Genomic DNA, 26,347 nt, shown 5'->3' with positions numbered 1-26,347 from the left:
AGAGAAACCCTGTCTTGAAAAACAAACGAACAAAAATTAATAATAATAATTCAGTATTAATCTATAATATATTTTCTTCTTTACTGAATAAATAACCAGTTATTTAACAGTTAATAGAAAACAAAATCATAATCCCAGCACTTGGGAGGCAGAGGCAGGCGGATCTCTGTGAGTTCGAGACCAGCCTGGTCTACAAGAGCTAGTTCCAGGACAGGCTCCAAAACGACAGAGAAACCCTGTCTCGAAAAACCAAAAAAAAAGAAAAAAAAAAAGAAAACAAAATCATAACAGAACTTGGCAGAGGCTATATATACACAGCAAGAGCTGGCAGGGCAAAGCCCCACACGTGGTGGTCTCCTGTCGTCACCTGAAACAGCTTACACTTTATAAGCTGACAACCTGACCAGTAAAAGGAAGTAATCTTCCTTGTTGATATATTCACACTTTAGTCCCAAAAAGATTTATAAAGACATATAAAAAGAGTATAATTTTTGTTTGTTTGTTTTTAAAGAAGGGTCTTGCAATGCAGCCCAGGCTGTCCACAATCTTGTGATCCTCCTGCCTCAGCCTCTTGTGTGCTAGGATTACAGGTGAATGCTGTTTGTTTTGTTTTCGAGACGGGTTTCTCTGTGTACTCCTGGCTGTCCTGGAACTTGCTCTGTAGACCAGGCTGATCCTGAACTCAAGAGATCCATCTGCTTCTGCCTCCTGAGCACCGGGATTAGGCGTGCACCACCACTGCCAGGCTGTTTTCTTAATATATAAAGAATAAAGGATTTCTTATGCTGCAGAAAGAAAACAAACGGCAGCGGGAGAGGAAATCCCAGCCAGGTGTACACAGTGTAGCCTCTCACTGACCCAACCACTGCTTTAGAAATCTTTACATTACAATTCTGGGGGGATAATGCATTCAAAGTAGTTAAATGTTGAAAAAACAAGGATAATTTGTGATCGTAATAACATATTACTGGGAAAGAAAAACCGCCAGGAAGTCAAAGCTAGAAGCAGGTGGGAACAGGCACTTATGATCCTCAGCGCTCAGCCTATCTGCCACCTGAGGGAGAACCCAGCCTTTCTTGTTTTCTAGGTTTTAGTTCACTTGTTTTTTAGAAACAGGCAAGCTGGGAGGTGGTGGAACACACCTTCAAACCCAGCACTTGGGAGGCAGAGGCAGATCTCTTTGAGTTCAAGGTCAGCATGGTCTACAAAGTAAGTTCCAGGTCAGCCAGGATTGCTACACAGAGAAACCCTGTCTTGAAAAACAAAATAAAAACAAATAAAAACCAAGCGACCAACTCTGAAGCTGCTAGTTCCACTGACCCAGGTGACCTTCCCGCAGACCCCACAGTGCCTCAGAGCAAGGCTTCTCGAGCTCCTTTCCCCAGAAGCCACTGTGATTCAGTCTTCCAGCTCAGTTGTTTCTTCTCTTGATCTCTAACAGAATTCTGCTTTAAAACAAAATAAACACAAAGAACCAAATACTTGGGGAAAAAAACCTGAACTTAAGAGGCAAAGAGAATCCTCATTTCAGGTGAGGTTTTCGAGTCCACCTTCAAACAGGAGCGTATTCCTTTTCCAAATGATCATTTTATTTGAACAGATACATAAAAATGATTCCAATTTAAAAAAACTACTAAAAACATACATCAACCACAAAAGCACTTACTCTGACTGGAGGAAAATGAGAGTGGCTATTTTCAAAATAGCAATAAACACAAAGAACCAACATATACAAATCATGACAGCATACATCTCATTCTTGACAAAAATAGGTTGTTCTAGCATGAAGGCTTTGCTCCAGCTCCTCCCACACATTCACCATGAATCCGTTTGCATGTGTGACTGACTCAAAGGCACTCAGTTCAGAGGTTAGAAAGTCCTGAGCTTAAGTAGGAAACAAGATTCCCAACTAAAATTTGAACATAAATTCCAACAACCAGAGAACACGAAATGTTTGAAAATGCAGTATTCTACATAAATAACTCATAACAGAGAACACAGAAAGTCAGACAAGACCACGCACATAAGGCGAAGGAATGTCCTCAGAATCAAACAGATTTCCCTTATTCAAGTTTATTTCAAGTCCTAAAGCTGATTGTTGTTGTCATTTAAAATTGTAAGAAAGTTAAAGTTTCAAAAATATGAAAAATGCCCGAATTTAGATTAAAAACAAAAACAAACCAAACTGAAACAGTTCCTAAGCCTAGTCTCCCAAACCACGAGAAGGATCTGATGGGAAAGCAGCGAGACTAAGGTCTCAGACTCAGCAGAAGTATCAACAAGCGACTGAAAACCTAAAAGACGGCGTTAAGGGGACCAGCTGAAAGAGCATTTATACCTGGCCATTCAAGCTATGCCCTTAGCATTCTCTTAACAAAACAGAACAAATTTACAGATGAAAAGGTGAAGCTCACTTACATCAGGCAGGTAATTCAAGCTCAAAATTCAATCTATATTTTGTTGCAAAGAAATGAGAAATTTACCTAAAGTAATTTTCTACTGCTACTAAATTAAAGCGAGAGTTGATATCCTTTTAACATACATGGTTTGACAGGTACTGCCTTAGTTTACAATACGTTTTCACATGTGCATAGAGATGTGATGCGGGTGAGGACATCCCCTGCAGCGTCCATGAAGTCCATAAGGGCCCAGCACTGTTAGTCACCTTGGACGTGAACGCAGGAGGCTGTGACGTTTAGCTGCCCTCGACAGTTTCAGAGTGCTCCTCTTCCCACGGAGTGCTTCCTTCAGTTTCCTGGATTTTCTGGGTGACGGTGATTTTCAGTTCTTTTTTCTGGTGATATGTACAGGAAGTTACAGCAGATATACAAAGGGAAGACCAGAAGCCTGCTGTCCAAGTTCATCACCACTTGCTCCTATAAGACAGACATGTGGGTTAAGACAGCTAGACAGCAACATTTCACAACATCTGTAAGTCTAACTGAGGAGTAAGAAGGCAGTGCGGGGTGAGGCACTCACCACAACTCTAATCGTAGACACATTTATGAGCTTGTTACCTGCATTTTCCTCACTGTTTAACCCCACACTGAGAACTAAGGCTGACAGACAGAGCAAGCTACTCAACAGGGCAGCTATTCTCTATCAAGCAGGGCATACAGCTCAAAGGCAGAGCACACTCACACTCAGCACATTCTGAGCTCATCACTACTTTAGTTTAGCATGCACAGGGCTCTAGTTTCAACCCCCAACACCTGAAACAACCAACATACAAGTCCCCTGTGCACAGTGAACTGCTCACTTGACTTCAGTTTTTATTTATTTTTTTCGAGTTGACTTTAGTTTTTAATACACTGGTACCAATCACGGGACTAAGGCAGCGAGTCACTGCTGTCATCACCAAGCAGTTCCCGCCCTCATCTAAATCCCCCACTGTGCCTAGAACACATCACATACAAAGTATGTCATGTACAAGCATTTTGGGTTCACCTACATCTATGCACATGAAACAAAGACGGGTGATGAGAGCCACAAGGGGACCTCTGATGCTTCGGATCTCTCTGGACCTCACAGATCTGTCCCCCAAGACCAGAGAGCAGAGTAAGTCCTTAAAGAAGCAACACTGAAATGACATTTCTCACCTAGCCCTGAGGGACAGCCCATGTGCTTCAGGCCTTCGTCATGTTGTTCTATATATTTTGGAGATGCTGTAAGCACTGTTTAAAGGGAGTATGAAATACCAATTTCTATGAAGATCAACTTATGCAACCGACTGACCAAAGTAGGCTTAAAGAGTAGAACTTTGTTGGGGGTTTCACTGTGTAGCTCTGGCTGTCCTGGAACTCCTTCTGTAGACCAGATATGTCTCGAACACACAGAGATCTGCCAAGCTCTGCCTCCCAAGTCCTGGGGTTAAAGGTGTGTTACTACTACTAAGAAGAATACAACTTTGTATTGGGGGTGTGTGTTTAAGAACATAAATTTAGGTAAATGTATAGAAATTTTATTCAAATATAGGCCACAATCTCTCCATACTCACCCCAAAAGGGAAGGCAGTATTCAGGAAAACCTCAGGGAGTAAAATCAGGACACTGTCATAATGGCAGATGGGAAAACTTTTGCCAAAAGAATGTCAGCACACATCTGACATTTGCCTTGGGGAAAAACCTGTCCCTTCAATTTGAATATAGGTTTACTAAACTTTTACAACTTTACTAACTTGATAATCTTGAAGCCACACACATTGATGATTAAGAAAAAAAATCACAATTGTGCACTGACAAAAAACAAACATAAAAAAATAAAAGCCCTGATAAAAACAAGATGTCAGGGGTCTGAGTGCAGTTAAAACTGGCCTCAGGTAGGTCAAAGGGCTAACTCCAGGGAAAAGAGGAAGCTGATGTGGACATTGATTGACGCCAAAAGGACACCTCAATCTTTGGGTAAGCTACATTAATCCCTGGTCTCCACTTCCTTTCAGTTCTAAAGCGACCAGCAGCTCTCTTGCCTCCGACCTCACTCACTGAGGCATCTTATGCTCACATTTTCAGCACAACTTTTCCCTGAGCTGTCAGTCATCACACCTCCAACCCTGAAGCACGGGTTAGGGCTTCTCCTTCTGAATTGTCAGCTATCACATCTACTCTCAACCGTGCAACAGGGGTTGGGGCTTCTCCCTCAACATCACACAGTGCTCTGGGATCATGCCAGAATGCTTCTTCTACTAGACTACACTAACACACGCTCATGTGGATTTCCTCCACCACAGGAACAGGACTCGACATGCAGTAGGAGCAAAAGCACTGGGCAAATAAAATGGGCAGTAGGTATGATTAATGTGGCCTGGAGCCTTTTAGCTTTCCGGCTGCTTTGAGCTGTGGCTGTTTGTTATGAAGTTCTAGACAGACAGTAAAGACAGACAATGCTCATTTAGTCCCAGGGCCAACAGGGAACTTCAGTGTAGGAAGACAGGGATTTGAGGGCCCTCGTTCCATAGCTGTTGAAAAGGACATTCCCACATCCTATTTGCCATGCCTGCGTCTACTTCTGTGGATCCGCAGTAGCAATAGCGCTCAGGGCCTCTCTCACATAAGCCACGCCCTCTGCCATGAGCTGCAGCAGCAGCAGTGCACAGTGGGACTGTGTGAGAGGTTCCTAAGGCACGTGAGGGCGCAGTATTGATTCTCCACGGTCTCTCAGGCTGGCCCCTCCAGCCGAGGAAACAAGGGTTCTAAGTCCTTTCTGAAACAGGACCCCATTTTTAGTGTGGTAGGCTTCTAAAGGAAACAAACTTCCTCACCATTTAGCACTTTTATTTTTGTTTCTGAAAACAGTTCACTTTCTCATCTTAACATTTCAAAACTTATACAAGCATTTGGATATATGACATGAAAAATGACTGCAGAGAATATGGAGAATATTATGGATGTCTATCCTCTTCCTACCCAGGAGCACTAGAGGGTGGTCAGGCATCCTCAGGACACCTGCTGTGAGAGTAGGAATAAGCATCCAGGTGCAGGGCTTTGTGAAGAGATACCAAAGTCATCATTTCCTTACTGCCAACTCTTTCCCCTCAGATGATTTTTGTTTGTTTTGTTTTTTGAGACAGGGTTTCTCTGTATAACAGCTCTGGCTGTTCCCAAAATTTGATTTATAGACTTCTAAGGCTGGCCTTGAACACACAAAGATCTATCCGCCTCTGCCACCCAAGTGCTGGGATTAAAGGTGTGTGCTACCATCACTTGGCCAGGTGATCTTTTTGTTTTTGTGCTCTCATCCAGTTTCAAAGGTAGAGTCCAGAGAAGCAGTTTTAGAACATCTTAAGTCTACACAGATTCATTTGTATTTCATACATATATGCATATATATGGACTCAATATAATTTTATGCATCATTTATTGAAAATATTGTTTCACGATGGAATGCTCCCTGTGGTGTTCAAAACACTTTAGATTTTAGTACAGCATTTTGGGTTTATCTAGAGTGCTGGAGTCAACCGAGCTCTGCAGAGGACCCCAGATCTAGAGAGCTGGAGTCAACCGAGCTCTGCAGAGGTGACAAGGATATTTTCACCTTTACTTTGAAAAAAAATTAACAAATTTTCACATCAAAATATTGTCATTTAATGTCAGTTTTAAGAGCTTTAAAGACTCCAAGCACACATATGATGCAGTAAAGTGGCAAGCACACAGGCACACATACCTGGTCTTTTTCAAGTGTCAGTATTTGGTAGCCAGTTGCTCGACTGCATATGAGTTTTCCACTACTGTCAAAAGAAGCCAATCGCAATCTAGAATTTAAAAAAAAAAATCAATGTTTAAGTGAAGACAAATATAAACAAATCCTTCCTCACTCTATTTTTTTCTCCTTCTATATTTCCCAGAAGTCTTATTTTTGGTAGGGCTGCAGACTGAGTCCAGGCCTAGGCAAACATGCTACCACAGCTACAGCTCCAACCTTTGGTTTTTAGGAACAGGTCTCATTATGTAGCTCAGGCTGGCCTTCAACCATGATCTTCCTGCTTCCACCTCCTGAGTGATGGGATTACAGGAGTGTGCTCAACACAAGATGAGTCCTTTATAAAGAATTTTAAAGTCTTTTCAAAATGTTACATTAGCTCCAGTCAGATTTCTAACCTGTGTTGTTCTAATTATTATATGAAAATAACTCTGAAGAGCTGGGCGGTGGTGGCGCATGCCTTTAATCCCAGCACTCGGGAGGCAGAGGCAGGTGGATCTCTGTGAGTTTGAGGCCGGCCTGGTCTAGAACAGCTAGTTCCAGGACAGGAACCAAAAAAAGCTACAGAGAAACCCTGTCTCGAAAATCCAAAAAACAAAAACAAAAATCTCTGAAGTGCCCTTTGTCACTGTGGCGAGACATAGCACATGAAGCTATTTGATTTCTTTACAAAGGCATCCCACATCCACCTTCAGAGCATCTCCGCCTTCCCAGCTGACACCATCCCCATTCAACAGTAACTCTTCAAATCTCTTCTCCCAGAACTGGCGCTCACCAGCCTACTTTCTGTCCCTATCAACTTTTCTATTCTAGGCATGAGTGGAATCAGGATGGCTGTCCTTTTGTGACACACTTAACTCACTTCACAGGGTCTTTGCTGGACTCTCCTTTTGAGGGATGACTCACGTTCTGCTGTGTGTACATTATCACCCATGTTTACCCAGTTATCTGTCAAGCCTCACACAGGCTGCTTCTACCCTCTAGCCTCCATGAGCAATGCTGCTGCAAGCCTCACAGTGTAAATATCTAAGCCCTTGCTTCCGACTCTTTTGGAATGTCCGGAAGGGGAACTGGTGGACCGTAAAGAACGTGTTTATTTTTTGCAAAGGGTTTTATTGTGCATGCTGCAGCAGCATCATTTTGTACAAGGTCATCAGCAGAGGACAAGAATCTGGTTCTTCTACAGCCTTGTCCATGTTTGTTATTGTTTCGGATAAAAGATGTGAAACAGCATTTTATTGTGTTTTTTATTTCATTTTCCAAATGACTAGCGATATTAAGCATCTTTTTGTTCACCTGACATTTATATATATTCTTTGGAGAATTTGTATGTGTGTGTTTGTGGGGATATATGTATGTATATGTGTATTATAGAGGCTTGATACCAATATGGGGTGCCTTTCTCTAGACCTTTGGGCTTACCTATTTGGCTAAGTAGGCTGGACAGGAGGCCTCCATGCTTGCCTGGCAAGCACTGTACTGAATGAGCCATCTTTCCAGCCTTTTGGAGAAATTTTAGGCAAGTTCTTTGGTGCTTTGTTTTGCTGGATCTGCAGGACTAAATCAAGAGACTTGTGCAAGCTCCATGACTGCCTTGGCCACTTTTAATCTGTATGTTTTTAATCATAAAAACGTATTTTTTGTGCATGGGTTTTTGGTGCCTGCTTGTATGTATGTGCACTGAGTACATGAATGGTGTCAACAGAGGGTGTTGGTCCCCCGGAACTGGAGTTACAGATGGCTGTGAACCGGATCTGGGTCCTCGGTGAGAGAACCACCCATGGAGCTGGGACTGTGTAATCAGTCTCATACTTAGCTAGCACTACAAACCTCTCCCACACCTAGCAGTTTTCAGTTGTAGTTTTTGGTCTGCTGTGTACTGAATGCTAATCCCATCAGGGATCAGTCTGCTTGCAGACGTCCTCTCCCCTTCTGCAGCGGCCTGTTCACTGGTACTCACTGACACATATGCTTCTTGAGCCTGTGCTTTTGGCATCACATCAAAGAAGACTATACCAGGCCAGGCAGTGATGGTGCACACCTTTAATCCCAGCACTTGGGAGGCTGAGGCAGGTGAATCTCTGAGTTCCAGGCCAGCCTGGTCTACAGAATGAGTTCTAGGACAGGCTCTAAAGCTACAGAGAAATGCCCCCAACAAAAGAAGTCTAGACCAAATCAAATGTCATCAAGCCTTTGCCCTGTATCATCTCCCAACTATGTCAACAACTTTAGATCTTACATAATCTCTTTGAAGTTCTGTTTTAGAGACAGGGTCTCATTACATAAATTCACATATGTAAACAAGTCTGGTCTCAGACTCACAAACATCTGCCTGCCCCTGTCTCCCAAGTCCCAGATTTAAAGACATCATACCATTATGTTTGGCCCCTTTGAGTTGATTTTTGCAAACAGCATCAGTCAGCTACTTGCTCCTGGCAATCCATAGCACCACCTCCAGGAAGCGATTGTCACTTAGCTTTCAGGCAGCGTTGGACACAGCATGCCTGGCAGGTACTACGAACACCTGTCTTATGCTAGTTTGCACATTTTATTTGATAGGAATATAACATGCTGACAGTTCCGAGATCAGAATCAAGTTGTCCATCATTCCTGCTCTAGCTGCTAATCCTGGCAATCAAGACCTTCTATTCTTGTTTACTGAGAAACATTCAAAGAAATGGGAGTTTTCTCAGCTCCCGGTGCTTTCCCATATACTGTGTCTTACCAAGTCCAAAATTGGTGATCAAGGTTTCATTTCATTTCTTACCCTTCTGCTGGCGTAGGAAGTGGGGGTGTCATCCTACCTAAATGCTATGCTCCTTCGAGGCTGTAAGCTGACAGATCCACTGCATGGCTGATTCAGTGTATTCCGTTTGAAAATGATGTACCGATTGGTGTAAGTCACAAGGAGGTCAAAGCCGAAATTAAAACCTGTCCACCGCCAGCAGTACTAAGAGATACAAAGTATTCATTTCAGATCATCACATGAGAAAGTCACAAATTAAAAGTTCAAGTGTTTTTTTTTTTGTTTTGTTTTGTGTTTCTTTCATTTCAAGTAAGTGCAAGGGAAAGCACTTTCTGTCAGTGCCTTTCCCATATGGATCTGTCAAAAACATCAGCCCTGGACTTGACACCCTCTGCAGCCAGATTCCCCAAGCGTTATCCTATACTTCCCTTCATACTGCAGTCCCCTCCCAGGGAACCAGGCCTCCCACTGCAGTTCTGAGTAAGAACAGCTTGGGTGCGTGGCATCTGTAGTGGAAGATACTAGTCTCAGAAGCTCTCTAAAATGCTCTAGCCAACCACCAGACACATGAAAACCACTGCAGATACCACCTCCACAGCTACCAGTTTATCAGAGAGGGAAGTAAGGCAGGCACACCCTGGATTACACAGTAACTCAGTATTCACTGATATGTACTGAGCATGTGTTATACACCAGGCTCAACTCCAGGGAGTGGAGGCACCGCAGTCAGTAAGTTCCTATGGTAGAGAGAGGATGGGATATGTGGGATGAAAGAAGAGGTCAGGAGAGTGACAGAGAGAAGGGATTCACAACTAGGGAGCCTGGGGAACAATGTGAGGAGGAGTCCAAGGAGTTTTGGGGAAGAGGCTGGGCCAAGGAGCAGACTGGGGATCTGGTTGGGGAGGGAAGCTCTGCTGGTGAAAACATGCTGGGTCTCTCAGTGAGACAGTGAGAAGGGCTGCATGGCTAGGCCAGGGCAGGCAGGGACAGGAACTGGATGGAGATGGGTTCAGGGGCAGTCTAGTCTCTGATAGGGAGAGTGAGTGTGGGAGGCTAAGAGAATATTCTAGGAAAGAAAGCAGTATGATCTACCTTACATTTGCAGACTACTTTGGCTGTTGTGTAGGAGACAGGATACAAAAAAATAAGAGTGAAATTGGGAGGAATCTGTAAACTGGAATATTGTATTCGTATGATGTAGTGGGAAGATCCTCCAGTAGCCCAGGCAGGAGAGATCATGACCTGGGCTGAGTGTTAATGCAGAGGGGATGAAATGCATTTGAAGGATTTACCCTCGAGGGATTTCTCCTGGGTACCACAAGTGGAGGGAAAGAATTAGGCATCCATATACATGCAGTTTGGAGCATATATGACAGATGAACGGAGAGAGGCACTATCTCCAGGTAAGGAATCCTGGGGAAAACTGAGGGATGCTCCCTCCATCTGAGATGCTCTAGGTATCTGAGAAAGATGCCCAGTGGGAGTCAAGGGCCACTTCTGCAGTGAGGCTGTAATATCAAGGGAATAAACAAGAGCATATGGGACCAAGAACCGAACCTCAGTTCCAGTGATATTGCTAAGGAAGAGGAGAGTCTAGTAGACTTTAGGAGGATCAGTCAGTGATGTAGGAAGACAACTGTCTGAACATTTGTCCTGGGAGTCAAGTGGAGAGAGACAGGGAATAAGTGAAAAAGGTCACTGTTGCCAAGAGCAACAGGAGTAGAAGTCCACTTGAGCATGGATCAATACCAACACTGCTGTAGTGAGAATGGCTGGAGGGAGTCAGAAGGAATACTGTGCAGACAAGGAGCAGTCTGAAGCGACCAGTTACAAGCCGAAAGAGTAGTGTGGATGGTGCAGCAGAGGGAGGTAAGAACTGCAGGTTTCTCAGTGTTAAAACAGATGTAATCAATGGGCATGGTGCACACCCTTAATCCCAGCACTTGAGAGGCAGAGGCAGGCAGATCTCTGAGTTTGAGGACACCCTGGCCTACAGAGTGAGTTCCAGGACAGCCAGTACTACACAGAGAAACCCTGTCTTGAAAAACAAAAAGAAAAAGATGGAATCAGAGGGTGGACAAGGACAGGATAGACGGCTCAAGATAGCAGCAGATCAAGGTTGGCAGACTGCTGGAAGGAAGGTACACAGATCCTGCCACAGCGAAAGGCAAGGCACCGTGGAAGCATCAGATGAGGTGAGAGGGCAGTCACTTCAGACAGGGAGGAAATAGTCACTGGAGAAAGGCAGGTGGCCTACCATGCAGCACCACAGACCAGGGTGATGCCCATGGTTATTACTAAGGAAACCCCCCTGGGAAGGGTGCTTGTCTCTGGCCTTGTTCTGGTTAGTTTTACATCAACTTGACACAAGCCAGAGTCACTTGAGAAGGAACCTCAATTAAGAAAATGTCCACACCAAAGTGGCCTGTAGGGCATTTTCTTGATTAACGATTGATGTGGGTAGTGCCACCCCCGGGCTGGTGATCTTGGATGATATGAGACAGTAGGTTGAGTAGGCCATGATGAACAAGCCAGTAAACAGCAGTCCTTGACAGCTTCTGCATCAGTTCCTGTCTCCAGGTTTCTATCCAACGTCTTTCAGTGATGGGACTATCATCTACAACAATAATAATAAATCCTTTCCTCCCCAAGTTGCTTTTAGTCACAGTGTTTATCCAGCAATAGAAACCCTAACTAAGACAGATCTCTAAGAGAATTTCAGCCTAACATGGTACTCATTCAGAGTCTGGGAACTGGGACTTGCTGAGATGAGTCTCCCAGCATCAAATGGGGAAAAGGAGAAGAGGATGGATAGAAACAAGGGAAGGGCTTAAGGTGAGACAAAACACAAGTCAGTAAAGAAGGGAAGGGAGGGGCAGGAAGGAGATGACAAGTTGTACATCTTAAGGGGTAAACAATGTTCAAGTCCAAAACAGAGCTAGGAAAAGAAAGGAGAAGTGGGAGTTGTGGGGGACACTTGAAATGGAGAGTCTGAAGGTGACGTCATCAGTAGCGTAGAACACAGATCACTAGGGACACAGAGTGACAGTGACAGGACAACGAGCAGACGACCATGCACCCGATGCGTCTCCTTTGAAGGAGCGGCAGTTCATGAGGGATGAAGCACGTGATGAGGAGTGAAGAACCCCTGCTGTGTCATGCTGCAACCCTGCAGGCAAGCATCAAATAACCTCTGAAAGGTGAAAGTGCAGATAAATTTTGGGGAAAAGGACCAGGGAAAACTAGACTGGAATCTGAGGGTAGAAGTGGGGACAGCTAGGCTGCATAATCAATTGACTGGAGCACAGGCAGGTTTTAGAACAACAGAGACAGGCTCTCCAGAGACAGCGGGTAAACATTCCTTCTTTTACTCCCACGTCTGCAAGCTCCATGTAAGGTGCAAAGGCAGTTGTTCTCGGTGTGGAGAGCATTCTGAGTTGGGGTGACTGTCAATCAGACCTCTGAGACAATGCAACACCTCCCACACAATCAATCTCAACTTCTGTACTGCAGAGGAGCCTTCTCAACCTTCTCTTCTGGACTCTAAATTCAAGTTCGATGGTTTCAAACAAGACTGAGTAACTACTGAGCACAGTGGTTGGAACCCTTGTTCAGGACACCAAAGTACAGACAAGATCAAATATGGTCTTCTCAAGCCATGACATACTAGTAAGGAGGAGCCTCAGACATCTGCTTCCTTATGCTGAAACTACTTTAAAAGAACATGTATTTATTTACTTTTGAGGCTTGCCACAGCAAGCCCACTTTTAAATATCATATTAGGAAAAACTGCAAATACCCGAAAGTAAAGCAAAGCGCATAAGAGAATCTCAGCAAGCTGAGATCATACAGACCACAGCCACACTTACTTCACCATCTTTGGCAAGCTTCCTGCCACACCTCATGCTATTTCCCTCAAGCTCTTCTTTATTGATTTCTTGAGGTCTGAAATGATACAAGAGCAAAGAGCTTTCGTGAAAAACAGGCAACTAGTAATTAAAAAAAAAACAACATGAGTTTAAAAAGAACAGAAATTGTTGGGTCATGGTGGTGCACACTTTTAATTCCAGTACTCAGGAGGCAGAGGCAGGCAGATCTCTGTGAGTTTGAGGCCAGCTTAGTCTACAGAGAGAGTTCTAGGACCGCCAAGGCTACATAAAACTCGAGGGGAGGGTGGGTCATCACAGGACCTGTTGGAGTTTGGTAGAATGTGCTGCAGGGGAGGATTCCAACAGAACAGTCGATTACTCCTTCTTTATTTACAGTGTCAAACAGACACAGGATTTGGTCAGCTGGTGTAAGGTAAGTGTGAGATGACAGAGGCTTCTGGGACGGGCTGCTGAAGGCTCCCACAGGCTGTGCTTGAGTTTCTCCTGCCTGAGTTATCAGACACGTGTTCTGTGACTATTCAAGCCCAGCAGGGTGAGTCAGATGTTTTCATTGTCAAGTCTCAACAACATCATCGGATGTCTGTGTTTGCCTTCAGGCACAAGTTGCACACTGCATTTCCGTTTTAGAACGATAATCCTCTTCAGTCTGGGAGAAGATCCTGGAAGGAGGCTTTACTAGGTCCTAAGACAAGGTCCTCACATTTTGGGAGCCCTGAAGCTGGACCAGGCACTCAGCAGCAGGAACAGGCTGTGCAGTCATACAGTAGAGTTGTATGCCCTCCCCTTTTACTATAGTGCTAGGGCCTAGGACGTCCTACAGTGATGTCGGCATTTGACCCAAGCTATGCCCCAGGTGGCACACATATTCTCAGGGCCAAGCAAAGGAGACACTTACACAAGTTGTGCCTTAGCTAAGAGAGAAAGGACAAAGTAGAAAAAGACTCAACCAAGAACACAGAAATTTAAGTCAAATGCACAGTGCTACAGTGTGACTGAACTGCATTATGCCAACACTTCAGATCCGATTTCCACTAAATAACTGACTCATTTTCTCGTTCTTAATTTCTTCTGCGTCAGCAATTTTATTCTCTTTGTGCTGATAAGTATGCTACTGATGAGCTTGGAAAAAGATGAGACTATTAATAAAATAGAAATTAAAAAACCCAGATAATAAGAATCCTGTAGCCTAGGCATGGAGGTACACATCTTTAATGCCAGCGCTCGAGAGGCAGAGGCAGATGGAACTCTGTGAATTCAAAGCCAATCTGGTCCAGTTCCAGGACAGCCAGGGCTACATAAAAAGACCCTGTCTGTCTATCTGTCTGCCTGCCTCTCTTTTTGGGGAGGTGGGAGTTTGAGGCAGAGCTTCTCTGTGTAGCTCTGACTGTCCTGGAACTCACTGTGTAGACCAAGCTGGCCTCAAATTCAGAGATCCACCTGTCTCTGCCTCCTGAGTGCTAGGATAAAAGGTGTGTGCCACCATTGCTACCTAGCTGAGAGTCCCTGTCTCAAACAACAACAACAACAACAACACCCAAAATCTTGTGAATTCATAGAATATTTTCATGTATTCACTGTTTGGTCAGAAACTTACAATTAGGCCAAATTCTTTGGTGCATAAAAAAAGGGTTAAAAGAGAGAGAGGAAAAAAGAACTCACCAAAATAAAATGTTTTCTTAGGCCTTCCTTGTACAGCTATGACCTGATGGCTTTACTTCACTCTGATGGAGGAGGGTCATCTGTCTATCTGTTGCTTTCATTGGTTAATTAATAAAGAAACTGCTTGGCCTTTGATAGGACAGAAAATTAGGTAGGCGGAGTAGACAGAACAGGATGCTGGGAAGAAGGCAGTAAGGCCACGGACACCCACCAGGTCAGACATGCTCAATCTTTCCCGGTAAGCCATCACCTCGTGGTGCTACACAGATTATTAGAAATGGGTTAATCAAGATGTGAGAATTAGCCAATAAGAGGCTGAAAGTAATGGGCCAGGCCGTGTTTAAATAAATACAATTTGTGTGTTATTTCAGGGCATAAACTAGCCAGGTGGCTGGGAGCCAGGCGGCAGGAACGCGGCCTGCTGTTCTTTCTACATCACTCAATGCAAATACCTTCAAAACCTATTTACTAATCACAATTTGACATCATACCACAAATGAGAACGAGCTTCATCTGCATGTAACTATCAAAAGCATGCCTTCCAAAAGGGTCAGTCTACATAGCATTACAGTACATGAATGGGTGACTTTAAACAGTCTATGCTCATGTGAAATCACGCCTGTGGCGGCTGGCCAGCAGCAGTAGCCGGGCAGCACTGGCTGCAGATCCAGGCTGACACTGTCAGACAGAATTCTGAGGGAAGCAAGCGGCTGCAGCTTTGTTTGTAGGGGCTCTGCCTGAAACAAGTCTCTTGAGTCCCATGGTTCATGCTTACAGACTTTCTCAAATCGTCCAGTACTTTTTTCTACCTGTTTTGTTCCTAAGTAGCTCTACTAAAAATATAATGAAAATTCATAGCAAGGTTTGCTATTTATTTTGGATTGGGGACTCTGTAGTAAGAGCACTCAGCCTCACATGTGCCAGGCCCTAGGTTCGGTCTCCCACACTGCAAAACCAGTTACATGATGTATGCTTACCCCACTTCACTGTCTTGTTCAGCCCGGAGCATAGCCAGCCACTGCTGTTTGTACACTGAGGACAGCCATTCTAAAGTATAAACATCAATAACAAGTAGTTGGTAAAACTTATATTTAAAACAGCAATTTACAAAGCAGGCAGCTCGTTTTATAAGCACACAGTAACAATGTGACTCTTTGGTTTACCACACCAAACTTCCTCTCAGACTTAAGAATGACCTCCTTTCCAAAGAGGAGAAAACAGGCTATGCTGTCACTTCCGATTTATCCCACAGCCTGTCGATATTGACTCCATTTGTGGACTTCGTTCCTAGGAGCGTTTTCGGATTTTTTTTTCTTTTTTTGATGAGGCTGTTCTGGAAGTCACGCTCTAGATCAGGAATGGCCTTGAACTTACAAAGATCCGCTTGCCTCTGTCTCTTGAGTACTGGGCTTAAAGGCATGCACCACCACCACCTGGCTATTTTCAGTTTTAATAAAGTTCTATATTGGGGAACTTAGTAATGGATTCTTCATTTATGACATTATCTGTAACAGGATTTCATTACGGTGCAAAGCCGTCTGTCAAGTTATGGAGGGCTCTGCAGCAGGCGTGCACGGGGCAATGGTGTGGAACAAAGACAGTCTCGCTGATTTTGGACTTTACCCAGTGACAGGGCAACTGTGTGTAACCTACCACCATCTACATGAAATCTAAGACTGGCAGGAACTGAGAAAAGGCAGGAAAGGTTCCACAGGCCAGCAGAGAGAAGAGGGCTAAAGACAGGGAACTGTGAAAGGGGAATGAGCTGTGAATGGCAGGTGAGATTAACAGCTGGAGACACCAAACTCTGATGCGGACCAGTTCTGATGGACAAAGTTCAACGCATTTCTTTTCCATGGGAGGTAAACGCCTAAAAAGATAAATGCTCCCAGAGCTGAGGTCAAATAATGAGAAGGTGGGAATCATATAAATAAACTGACTGGTTGGGAAGGAAGAGGGTGAATCAAGCATCCAAATCCCATGATGTGGAGGAAGGAATAGGGGTCAGGTCACAAGTAGGACTGGGGTCTAGGTCTTTACCTCCTGGCCCTAGGTTACTACCAAGAGAGAAAGGTTCTCTTTAGCACAGCTAAATAAATGTGGAGAGGAGACAGTTGATCTTGAGATTCTGTTGATCCTGACTCCAGAAAAAAAAAATAACAGGGTTTGAGAGGCATGGAGATAAGCCGGGATGAGAGTGGGGAGGCGGAACGGAAGATACAGGCTAAGACATCCTGAGATGACTATGGCAAACCCAGTTTCATGAAATAATGAACCAGTGGTGCCTCCTGCTGAGGAGAGAACCCGGGGCTCTGTGCGTGGCGCTGCAGAGCTCAGCTCCTGCCCTGTATCTCTAGTCCTCAGCTTCCTTCTGAGAGCAGGCACCAATGAGCCACACTGCACTTTCTGCCTCCCTACAAAAGTGTGATATTTAATTTTAACTTACATTTTTCTTTTTTTTTGTCTTAGTCAATGTTCTTTTTTTAAAATTTTTTAATTAATTAATTATTTATTAAAGATTTCTGCCTCCTCCCCACCACTGCCTCCCATTTCTCTCCCCCTCCCCCGATCAAGTTCCCCTCCCTTGTCAGCCCGAAGAGCAATCAGGGTTCCCTGCCCTGTGGGATACACTTTTCTTTTTAAATTGAAATTTTGAACACACAGAAAATTTTGTTTATATTTATAAGATGTAATAATTTTTTTCAAGTCTTATATCATTTTGCATCAGGAAGGAAAAAAAACCCTGACCATAAATCTACTTAAAAATTTTTATACCAAATAAAATGCTTCAGACTTCATGTTTATACAATTTGCCTTTCAAAACTTGTCCTCTTGTACCAGACATACCTAATGTAAGTCATATCAGACTGTTTTCCAAACTCAACAATTCTTAAAGATGGGTCTGGAGAGATGGCTCCGTAAGAGCCCTTGCTGCTCTTCCAGAGGATCCACGTTTGGTTCCCTGCCCACATCAGACAGCCCACCACCAACCACCTGCAACTTCAGCTCTAGAGCATCCAGGTCTGCACCTGCACTCAGATGCACATACACAATTAGAACAAATCTTTAGAGAACCTTAATGAAGGTTGAATTGGAAAGACATGTCAAAGGCTTTGGCATCTAGTTTATATCTCTGCCTGGTGTGTAGTACACACTAAAACTACTATAGGCTTGGTACCCTGCTTTCTTTTTCTCTTTCTGCTGTACTTTGCTTCAAAACCTGGGTCTTAAACATGCTGGACAAATGCCCTAATGTACTTAAACAGTACTAAATAAAACTTGTTACAAATATCACGGACATAAAAATAAATAATTGTTTCAAGAAATTTAAATTATAATGAGTAGATATGCTTGATTCACCATGTTTAAAAATTCAGAGTAAAAAAAAAACCCAGAAACGAAGCGAATTTAGGGGGCACTAATAGAAAAAGCAGTCGTAATTTTTAAAACACATCAAAAGTAATTTTTCAGGCTAATATCCAAAACAGTGCATGGCTAACCACCCTGAGAAATACCCAGAGCCCAGTGTGTGGTTACATGCTTCTGACGGCAGCACCTGGGAAGCAGAAGTCAGGATCAAATGCTTCGAGCTGGGGCTGAAGCTACAGCATAAACCCCTGATTCCAATCCTCAGTACAGAAAACAAACAAAACACTCTACTGCAAAATGCTTCTTAGTCACTTAAATATTGTGGCAGGCACTTTAATAATGAAAGGACACAGGAAGATTATTCACATGCTAATCTCCGTGGGCATGAAGATGATACATACCTTATGGGATCAAAGATGACTTCCTGGGTTCTTTCTGTTCTTTCCTATGCAAGTATGAAATGCTACAATCAGAAAAACGTGATTTCAAATCACAAACACATCAGGCTTTCTTACCTGAAGGTACCAGAGAATCCTGCTCAATGATCCTTGCAGAAGCCAGATCACTGATAATGTACTGTAGCCTTAAATGTCTGAACACGGACGCAAATGGTTTTCCCTGCTCAGTTTCAAGGAAAGTCGTCCCTTCAAAGTCTATTAAGAAAGTTTTAATTAAACAGCATTCTTGTCCAATGTGCTGTTTTGCTAAATGTTTCTATGGACACACACACACACACACACACACACACACACACACACACACACACACACACAGAATCTGCTAGAATGCAAGTAAGCTACTTCCAAGGTTTTCAAGACTCTTATAAATCTAAGATGTGGAAAACCTTAGCAGAACTTTGAAAAATCTCTCAAATTAATTTTGGTACTAATTAGGCCCCTGAAGTGAGACCTCAGCTGTTCTTTTTTTTTTTTTTACAGGATAGCATGGAAGGATGGGTGTAATTGAGGAAGTGACTCATGAGAGTCTCTCTCTCTCTCTCTCTCTCTCTCTCTCTCTCTCTCTCTCTCTCTCTCTCTCTCTCTCTCATATTCCTTCCCAAGGAAGTCAGCAGGACATGTGAGGTCTTCACATGATGACCAGGGACAGCTATTCATCCTTCTAACTCACACCAGCGACAGATACTACATGCAGCTGTGAGCTGCCGGTGCTGGGAACTGAACCCACATCCTCTACAAGAGCAGTACACACTCTAACTATTGAGCTGCGTCTCCAGCCCCAGGAAGGGCTGCTCACACACCGAGCAGTGCATGTCACACACCGCCTCTGCATCTACTTTCAGTCAGTGATGCACAGAAGCAGGAAATAGGCCCATAAGGAATCACTGCCTGAGAGATGGGGCATAGGTTACCAGGAGAAACCTAATGTGGCCAAACAAACAAGTATAACTCCCAAGTTGAACCGGTGACAAACAGGAGAACAATAGTTCTGGGGTAGAATATGGTGACAGGCCAGGAGCCTTTCCTGCTGTGACTAAGAGACTGAAGCAGGAATCTGCTCAGCTGTTTTTCAGCTCTAAAACCAAGTCTGTAAGCAAAAGCCAAGGCCTGATTTGAAGAAGTATCACTAAAAGAAAAAAAAGGGGGGATCCTCAATAAAAATTTCAACATACCTTTTTTCCACTTTGAAAACCAGACATCGGTTTCTGTCAAAAGCTGCTTTAAAGACCCATTCCAGGAAGGCACCAGCTGAAGGAACATCCACTAGTTTGGAAAAAAAATAAGAAAATTATAAGACTTTTTCACTTTATGATCATATTTTCAAATTGTCCTATTTTTTTTTAAAAAAAAAACAACAACTTTTTTTCAGATGAGGTTTCACGTAGCCCAGGCTGGCCTTGAAGTTAATATGTAGCTGAGGATAACTTTGAACAACCTGTGGAGTGCTGGGGTTACAGGCTAATGCACTCAGTTTAAGACAGCAGTTCTCAACTTGTGTGTCACAACTCCTCCAGCAAACTTCTACCTCCAAAAATATAGACATTACATTCATAATAGTAGTAAAATAACAGTTATGATGGCAATGGAAACAATGTTATGGTTGGGGTCACTACAACATGAAAAACTATATTAAAGGGTTGCAGCATTAGGAAAGTTGAGAACAACTGCTTTAAGAGGTGCTGGGAATTGAACCCAAGGCTTCTATACGCCAGGCAAACACTCCACCAATTGAGCTACATCTCTACCCTAAGATAAAGGCTAAAATTCCCATTTTACAAGGAACTGCAAGAAAGACTAACTACTAAAGCTTCAAGTCACTGGCAGGAAATGGAGCTCCAATAATAAAAATTCAGTGTGTCTAATAGTCGCAAGCACACCTTACTGAATCAAACACTGACAGTTCTAACATGTATAACACATCGGTAATTCTGCACTAATATATTCTAATCACTAACAGATCAATAACAATAAATATGATGCAAACCCATAAGACTGCACAATTAAGAAAATAAAATGGGAAGAGGAACTTCTGACTCCTTGATGCTGAGACAGCATGCAGGCAGTGAAGAATGTGGATTTCAATCTCCAACTGTCATATACGAGCTGAATATATCCAAATTTCTGAGTTTACATTTCTTAATTTGCAACCAGAATGTCATGGAGTGTCTCCCTCCAGGCCACTAAAGAAATGAATATTTCGTGTTTATAAGCATGGTGTTGGCAGAGTGAGCACCCATCACTCCTGGCATCAAAGCAGCTATACCAACAGAACGGTTGCCAGTGCAGGTCACAGAAAAAGTGTGACACCACCCTCCCCCTCGATTTTTCAACAGCCTAAATGTTAAGTTTCCTTGAAGAAAACTAGCAACTGTAGTCTCACCTTGGCCACAGAACTGTTGTGACTTGGAAGGTTTTCACCGCAGGTTTCACAACTACGCCAAGTGCACACTACATTTTGCAGAGGGACAATGGACTACAGATGACACAGTGGGGCAAGAGCAGTGGCCTCTGCCTCAAGCATGCCTCTGAGTACGGATGCCCAGTCAGTCATAGCTGATTTGTTTTCAATTGTGAAACAATATTAGACCTAAATCTGTCAAAAGGATGAAAAAAACGCTGGCCTTGGGCTCACACGTGTAATCACAACACATGTATAACTGTGGGATACAGAATGAGGCCCTGCTTCCAGGAGAAAGAGCAAAACCAAGTATCGTGGTTTGTGGTGGTTTGAAAGAGAACAGTCCCCATAGGTTCATTTATTTCAATGCCTGGTCCTCAGCTGGTGGAGCAGTTTGAGAAGGATTAGGGGGTGTGGCTTTTTGAAAGTGTGTCAGTGGAGGTGGGCTCTGATGTTTTAGAAGACCACTGAAGGCCCAATCTTTCTGTCTTTCTCTTGCTGATAATGATATAAGCTACTTCTCTAAGCACCATGCCTGTTTGCCTGCTGCCATGCTCCCTGCCATAATCATGGACTCACCCTTTGAAACTGTAAGCAAACCCCAACACTTTATTTTATAAGTTGCCTTGGTAATGGTGTTTCTTCACAGCAATAGAACAGTAACTAAGACAGTCATGAACCCTAACTCCAAATACAGACTTAGTTTTGGCACATGGCCACTTGTTTGAGATGGCCTGGCGGACTGACTTAGGGTTTTCAACTGTGGTGACAGAAATGTAACAAGGATCACTTGCTTTCATGTCAGGAGAGAACTGAGCAAACTACAAAAGTCACATGACACTTAATGAGCATTCGGAGCACATTCAAGGAGGGTAGGATTAAGCTGTGGCACTCAGCAGGTTAGGTATTTTCAGCTTATGATGATGGATTACCGAGACACAACCCACTGTAAGCCAAGCAGCACGTGTGGTCCCACTGCCTATCTGAGCATATGTCCCCAGCTTTTCACTGCGGTGCAACCTGAAGTAGATTCCTGTAGACAAACATCAGTACCTTTTTAAGAGCTGTGTATACATCCATCTCCACTTGCATCACAAATAAGTTAGATGAACCAATGAGCTGTTTCATGACGTTTATACTGGAAAAGACAAAACACAGGAGTAAGCTTGTCTTTACACACAGCTGAAGGGTTCTGGGGAACTTTTAAAGGTGTGTGTGTGTGTGTGTGCGTGTGTGTGATATGTGTGGGTACAGGCACACACGTGTCCTGACGTGCAAGCTGAGGTCAGAGAACAACTTTCAGGACTTGGTTCTCTCTTTCTACCACAGGCTCAGGTCATGAGGCCTGTGCAGCAATTGCTGTTACCTGCTGAGCCATCTCACTGGCCCTAAACTTTTTCTGTCTTAAAAATGACAGCCATCTCATCTGCATAAGACAGAGCACCTTGGCTAGCACTCCACCTCACACGAGTCTTAGTTTTGGCACTGCTCGTGAAGGATCTGCAGACCCTGCGTTTAGTCACTGACGCTGGAAAAGCACTGCAGAATCTGACAAGAGTAGCCCCTTGTCCTCCTCTCTACCTTTCTATGTGAAAATAAAAAACAAAACAGACTGAAAATTCACTAAAAGAGCTACATCTTCAAAGTAATCATTTCTCTTTTCCTGAAGCAGGAAACTTCTATACAGACTAGGCTGTTCTCAAACTTGCCATCCTCCTGTCTCAGCATTCACAGTGCAAAGATTATCAGCATGCCACCACATGCTATTCAAAATAACCTTTAACATCTGTGCCTCAAAGAACTTTTGGTCAGAAAAAACATTTAAGTCAGGCGTGGCAGCTCGTGCCTATTCCAGTAGAGGCAGAGGCAGGAGGATCTCTCTGAGTTCAAGGGCTAACCTGATCAACACAGTGAGTTCCAGGACAGCCAGGGCTACACAATGAGACCTTGTCTTTAAAAACAAACAAACAATATTTTTACTACTCTCTGAGTAAGATGAGGAGGAACAGTAGTTTAAATTTAGAATGCAAATGTGGTCATTGGCATTCACTCCATTTCCTTTTCTCTCCCTTTCCTTTAATGAGAAGAGCTTTGGGGGGTTTTACAACAATTCCTCTGTGACACCTTTTAGACAAAGCTCAGTGAGGTCTCTAGCATCTTCTCCACCTCAAAAGACATGACACAAAGACCCTTAGTTGTATCCATTTTCATCAAAATGCCTCTAATTCCAGCATTCCTGGCAGAGCCTGGTGGATCTGTGAGTTCAAGGTTTGCCTGATCTACAGAGTGAGCTCCAGGGCAGCCAGGGCTACATAATGAGACCCTGTCTCAAAAACAACCTTCCCCATTAAAAAGCCAAAAAAGCAAACAAAACACTTCATACCCATGACAGTTATACCCCAGAGCCTTCAAAAAAAAATCATTTCCATCCAGAATTTTCCAGTCTCACTGATAAAAGAAAGCTGTGACAGTAGAAACACAGCACAATCAAACAGCATCGCTCACAGCCCTCAATAGGGTATCATTAATATTCCAGGGGCATCAAGAAGGAAGGAAGGGTGATGGTAAGTAGGTATGTTTCAAAGGCCAGGCTAACTAGGAGTGTGATTTCATCAGGGTCAGTACACACTGAAGTCTATTCTGTGTGTGTGTGTGTGTGTGTGTGTGTGTGTGTGTGTGTGTGTGTGTGAGAGAGAGAGAGAGAGAGAGAGAGAGAGAGAGAGAGAGAACAGTTCATGACATGGAAATCATAGGATAAGTCTTAGGGACTGGTTCCTTGTGGATCTGGGGATAGAATTCAGGTCAATCGGCTTTTTTTTTTTTTCTTAAGTCCCTCTAGCCTCTGAGTCATCTATTGTCCCATAAAATTTTTAAAATAGGGTCTGGAGAGGTGGCTCAGTAATTAGGAGGGCTCACTGCTTCCCAGCACCCACACAGAGGCTCACAAACATCTACACCCTCAGTTCAGGCGGACCCATACCTCTCTGGTCTCTAAGGACTCCTGGACAGACAAACTCGGCAAACAAACTTACACTAAAATAAATCTTTAAAAAACACTTACCCTCTAAAACATGTTTTGATTTATTTTTTTCAAACATCATGTTCTGTGATAAAAATGGTTTTCAAACTATCTTCTTTGAAGTTCTACAGGCTTGCAAAAGAGAGGTAGCACTTGGAAGTCTTTACAGTCTTGAGGAGTGGGACATTTCTATTGCAATTGTTAAAACAATACATGAGCATTTTATCACTTAGGGTGAGAGCTAGAAGCGAAGCATTTGCTCAGTCTGTGCATACAGTCAGGGTGCCTTTCATTACATTGTTCTGACTCTTCTTTTTTTGAGACGGGGTCTTATTATGTGGCTCTGGCTGTCCTGAAACTTGATTATGCAACCCAAGCTGCCCTCTAACTCAGAGACTCTGCCTTCCAAGTGCTAGGATTAAAGGTGTGCTCTCTAGGCCTGGTTCTCATACTATTCTCTGTGTTTTACAAAGACACCAGGAATGCCTGAGCAAATGGAAGCATCACTGTAGGGAGTGCTGTGAAGTTACGTGGATCCAAATACCTGAGTTCTCTGAAAAGCTCCACACTCTGGTGAGTCATCAGGTTGTTCAGCAGCCACTCAAGGCACCTGAGGATAAAGTGCTCAGCTCTGTTATCTGAAACTCGTAACTCCCCGACGTCTTATAGTTCACAGAAAAGATATTAATCATGCTAGGCCATGCTCAAAGTTTCTACCTCAGTGATCTGAAATGTAGTATAGCTTTTGTCAGTAGTTATTACGGGACATTCCCTTTATATTAGTATCCTTTCTCATTAAGAAGTTAAATACCTTGTAACACGTTACCTTCTATACAATTTGAAAATGAGTTCTGCAATTCTCAAGAGTCAAACTGTCCATATTTGTTAGTATCAAGTCTACGATGCCTACTCCCTAAGTGGTGGCCACAGCTGTATGAGCATATGTCAGCCCTGTCATGGCCAAGGGCAACTCAGAGCAACTTAATGCTCAGTCAAGAAGAAAGGCAGGCTTTCAAAGCAACGAATTCTATCATTCTGCTCTTTCCCCCATTAATTCTTTCTTATATCCTTGTAAAATTCCAAAACAACCAAATTCCCAGAAGTGGGATGGGAAAAGGAAAAGTGACTCACTTTTTCTTTACAGAGTCTAATCCATAGGTCCCTGCTGAGGTGTAATAGCCACACACAGTTTTCACATTAATTGTCTCCTTCATTGTCTCACCACACTGCTGGATTAGACCATCCTGTAAATATAAACAAGCACTGCAAAGGCCATTCCACCTGGAAAACCAGCGCTCATAGGGGCTTTCACATATTACAAAGGAAAAACAAATCAAAATAGCAAGAAAGGAAGGATGGAAGGAAGAATGGAACGATGGATCAAAGGACAGAAGAAAGGATGGAAGGAAGAAGGAAGGGAGAATGGAAGGAAGGACAAAAGGACAGAAGGCAGGATGGCAAGAAGGATGGAAGGATGGAAGGAAATTCATCAAGTGCAGCAAGCCTAAATGTTTTTCTAAGTTTAATAAAAATACTGAAAAAAGAATCTAGCAAGTACCCCCACTCAACACCTACAACTGGGGATGAAATGGGCAGGGGAGGCACAGCAACAGGAGATGCTGTGTGCCTTGTTTTCTGTTTTCTTCAACAGCACCTTACTGTATGTTTTTTCCTGCTCTTATTAATCTAAGAATTCTTCACAGTCAGCTAATCAAGAGACAGGATAGACAAAGAAATAATACAGATGTATGGAACATCACTCAGTAAAGTTTAAAGTACCATTAATACCCAAAAGAGGCCTCTAAAGTATACCATAGTGTTAAATAACAAATTAATATTCTAATCTAAAAGATTCACATAGGTTTCAAAAAACCACCTCCTATGTACAAAAAGAATATTGTCATTTTTCATTAGATTTCTGAAATATACTCATCATGCAACTATATTATTAAGTTAGAGTTAGTAAGTTATAAAAATAAGGCAGAAAGCAGATTTAGAACAAATCTAAAAGGACTAAAGTTAGAAAATATATTCAAAATAAGTGTTGGAAAGATAAAAATATCAACCAGGACAAGAAACAAGCTAATAACTAACACTTTAAATAGATCAGCAGGTCAAACCACATAGCTTAAATTAAAGCACAAAATTGCCACATTGGTTTTTGAACTTACCTCAATTCTAGACCCTCCTTTTCCTAACACCTTAACTTCACTGCCCCAGTAGACCCCCCCACAACACCTCGACTTCTTCTGGAGCCTTTTCCGCTCTGTGGTTATTACTGCTACCTTTATCCAGATGGCATTTGGACAATCACGTACATTTGTGTCTCTAATGCACTCCCTTCGCGTCACACGTTGTACTTGAAAGTCTTTTGTTGTTTTGGTGTGGGGCTGGGAAACAAAGCCAAGACCCTGTGCATGCCGGGCGAATGCTCCATCACAGAGTTGCACCCTCAGCCAACCTAAAGTAGAAACTATCTTTCCCTGATTAAAATCTAGAAATCAAATGTGCTCACAAACAAAGTTAAACTTAATGTACAAAGGAACCTTCATGTCCTGGTCTTAGTTTTTCTCTCCAATCTTTTTTATTTTTATTTATTTTTTGTTTTATTTC

The 26,347-nt window shown here is 43.1% G+C and overlaps 1 protein-coding gene across 1 annotated transcript in view; it reads right to left on the bottom strand.

The window, feature by feature from the left end:
- Positions 1 to 2,057: 2,057 nt before the first annotated feature.
- Gmcl1 (germ cell-less 1, spermatogenesis associated) overlaps positions 2,058 to 26,347 on the bottom strand; it is a 39,340-nt gene continuing 15,050 nt past the window's right edge. The window contains exons 5-14 of the mRNA XM_075983589.1: positions 24,866 to 24,978; positions 24,279 to 24,344; positions 21,769 to 21,853; positions 19,490 to 19,580; positions 18,375 to 18,512; positions 15,468 to 15,537; positions 12,811 to 12,886; positions 9,000 to 9,145; positions 6,160 to 6,247; positions 2,058 to 2,876 (exon numbers count right to left, since the gene is read on the bottom strand). Of these exons, the coding sequence (XP_075839704.1) occupies positions 2,748 to 2,876; positions 6,160 to 6,247; positions 9,000 to 9,145; positions 12,811 to 12,886; positions 15,468 to 15,537; positions 18,375 to 18,512; positions 19,490 to 19,580; positions 21,769 to 21,853; positions 24,279 to 24,344; positions 24,866 to 24,978 (1,002 nt within the window). The 3' untranslated portion in view covers positions 2,058 to 2,747. The remainder of the gene's footprint in view (positions 2,877 to 6,159; positions 6,248 to 8,999; positions 9,146 to 12,810; positions 12,887 to 15,467; positions 15,538 to 18,374; positions 18,513 to 19,489; positions 19,581 to 21,768; positions 21,854 to 24,278; positions 24,345 to 24,865; positions 24,979 to 26,347) is intronic.

This window comes from Microtus pennsylvanicus, chromosome 8 (assembly GCF_037038515.1).
Source record: "Microtus pennsylvanicus isolate mMicPen1 chromosome 8, mMicPen1.hap1, whole genome shotgun sequence".
NCBI classification, from domain to species: Eukaryota; Metazoa; Chordata; class Mammalia; order Rodentia; family Cricetidae; genus Microtus; species Microtus pennsylvanicus.
Note: the sequence above shows the minus strand (reverse complement) of the source record. Positions and strands in the feature narration are given on the sequence as shown.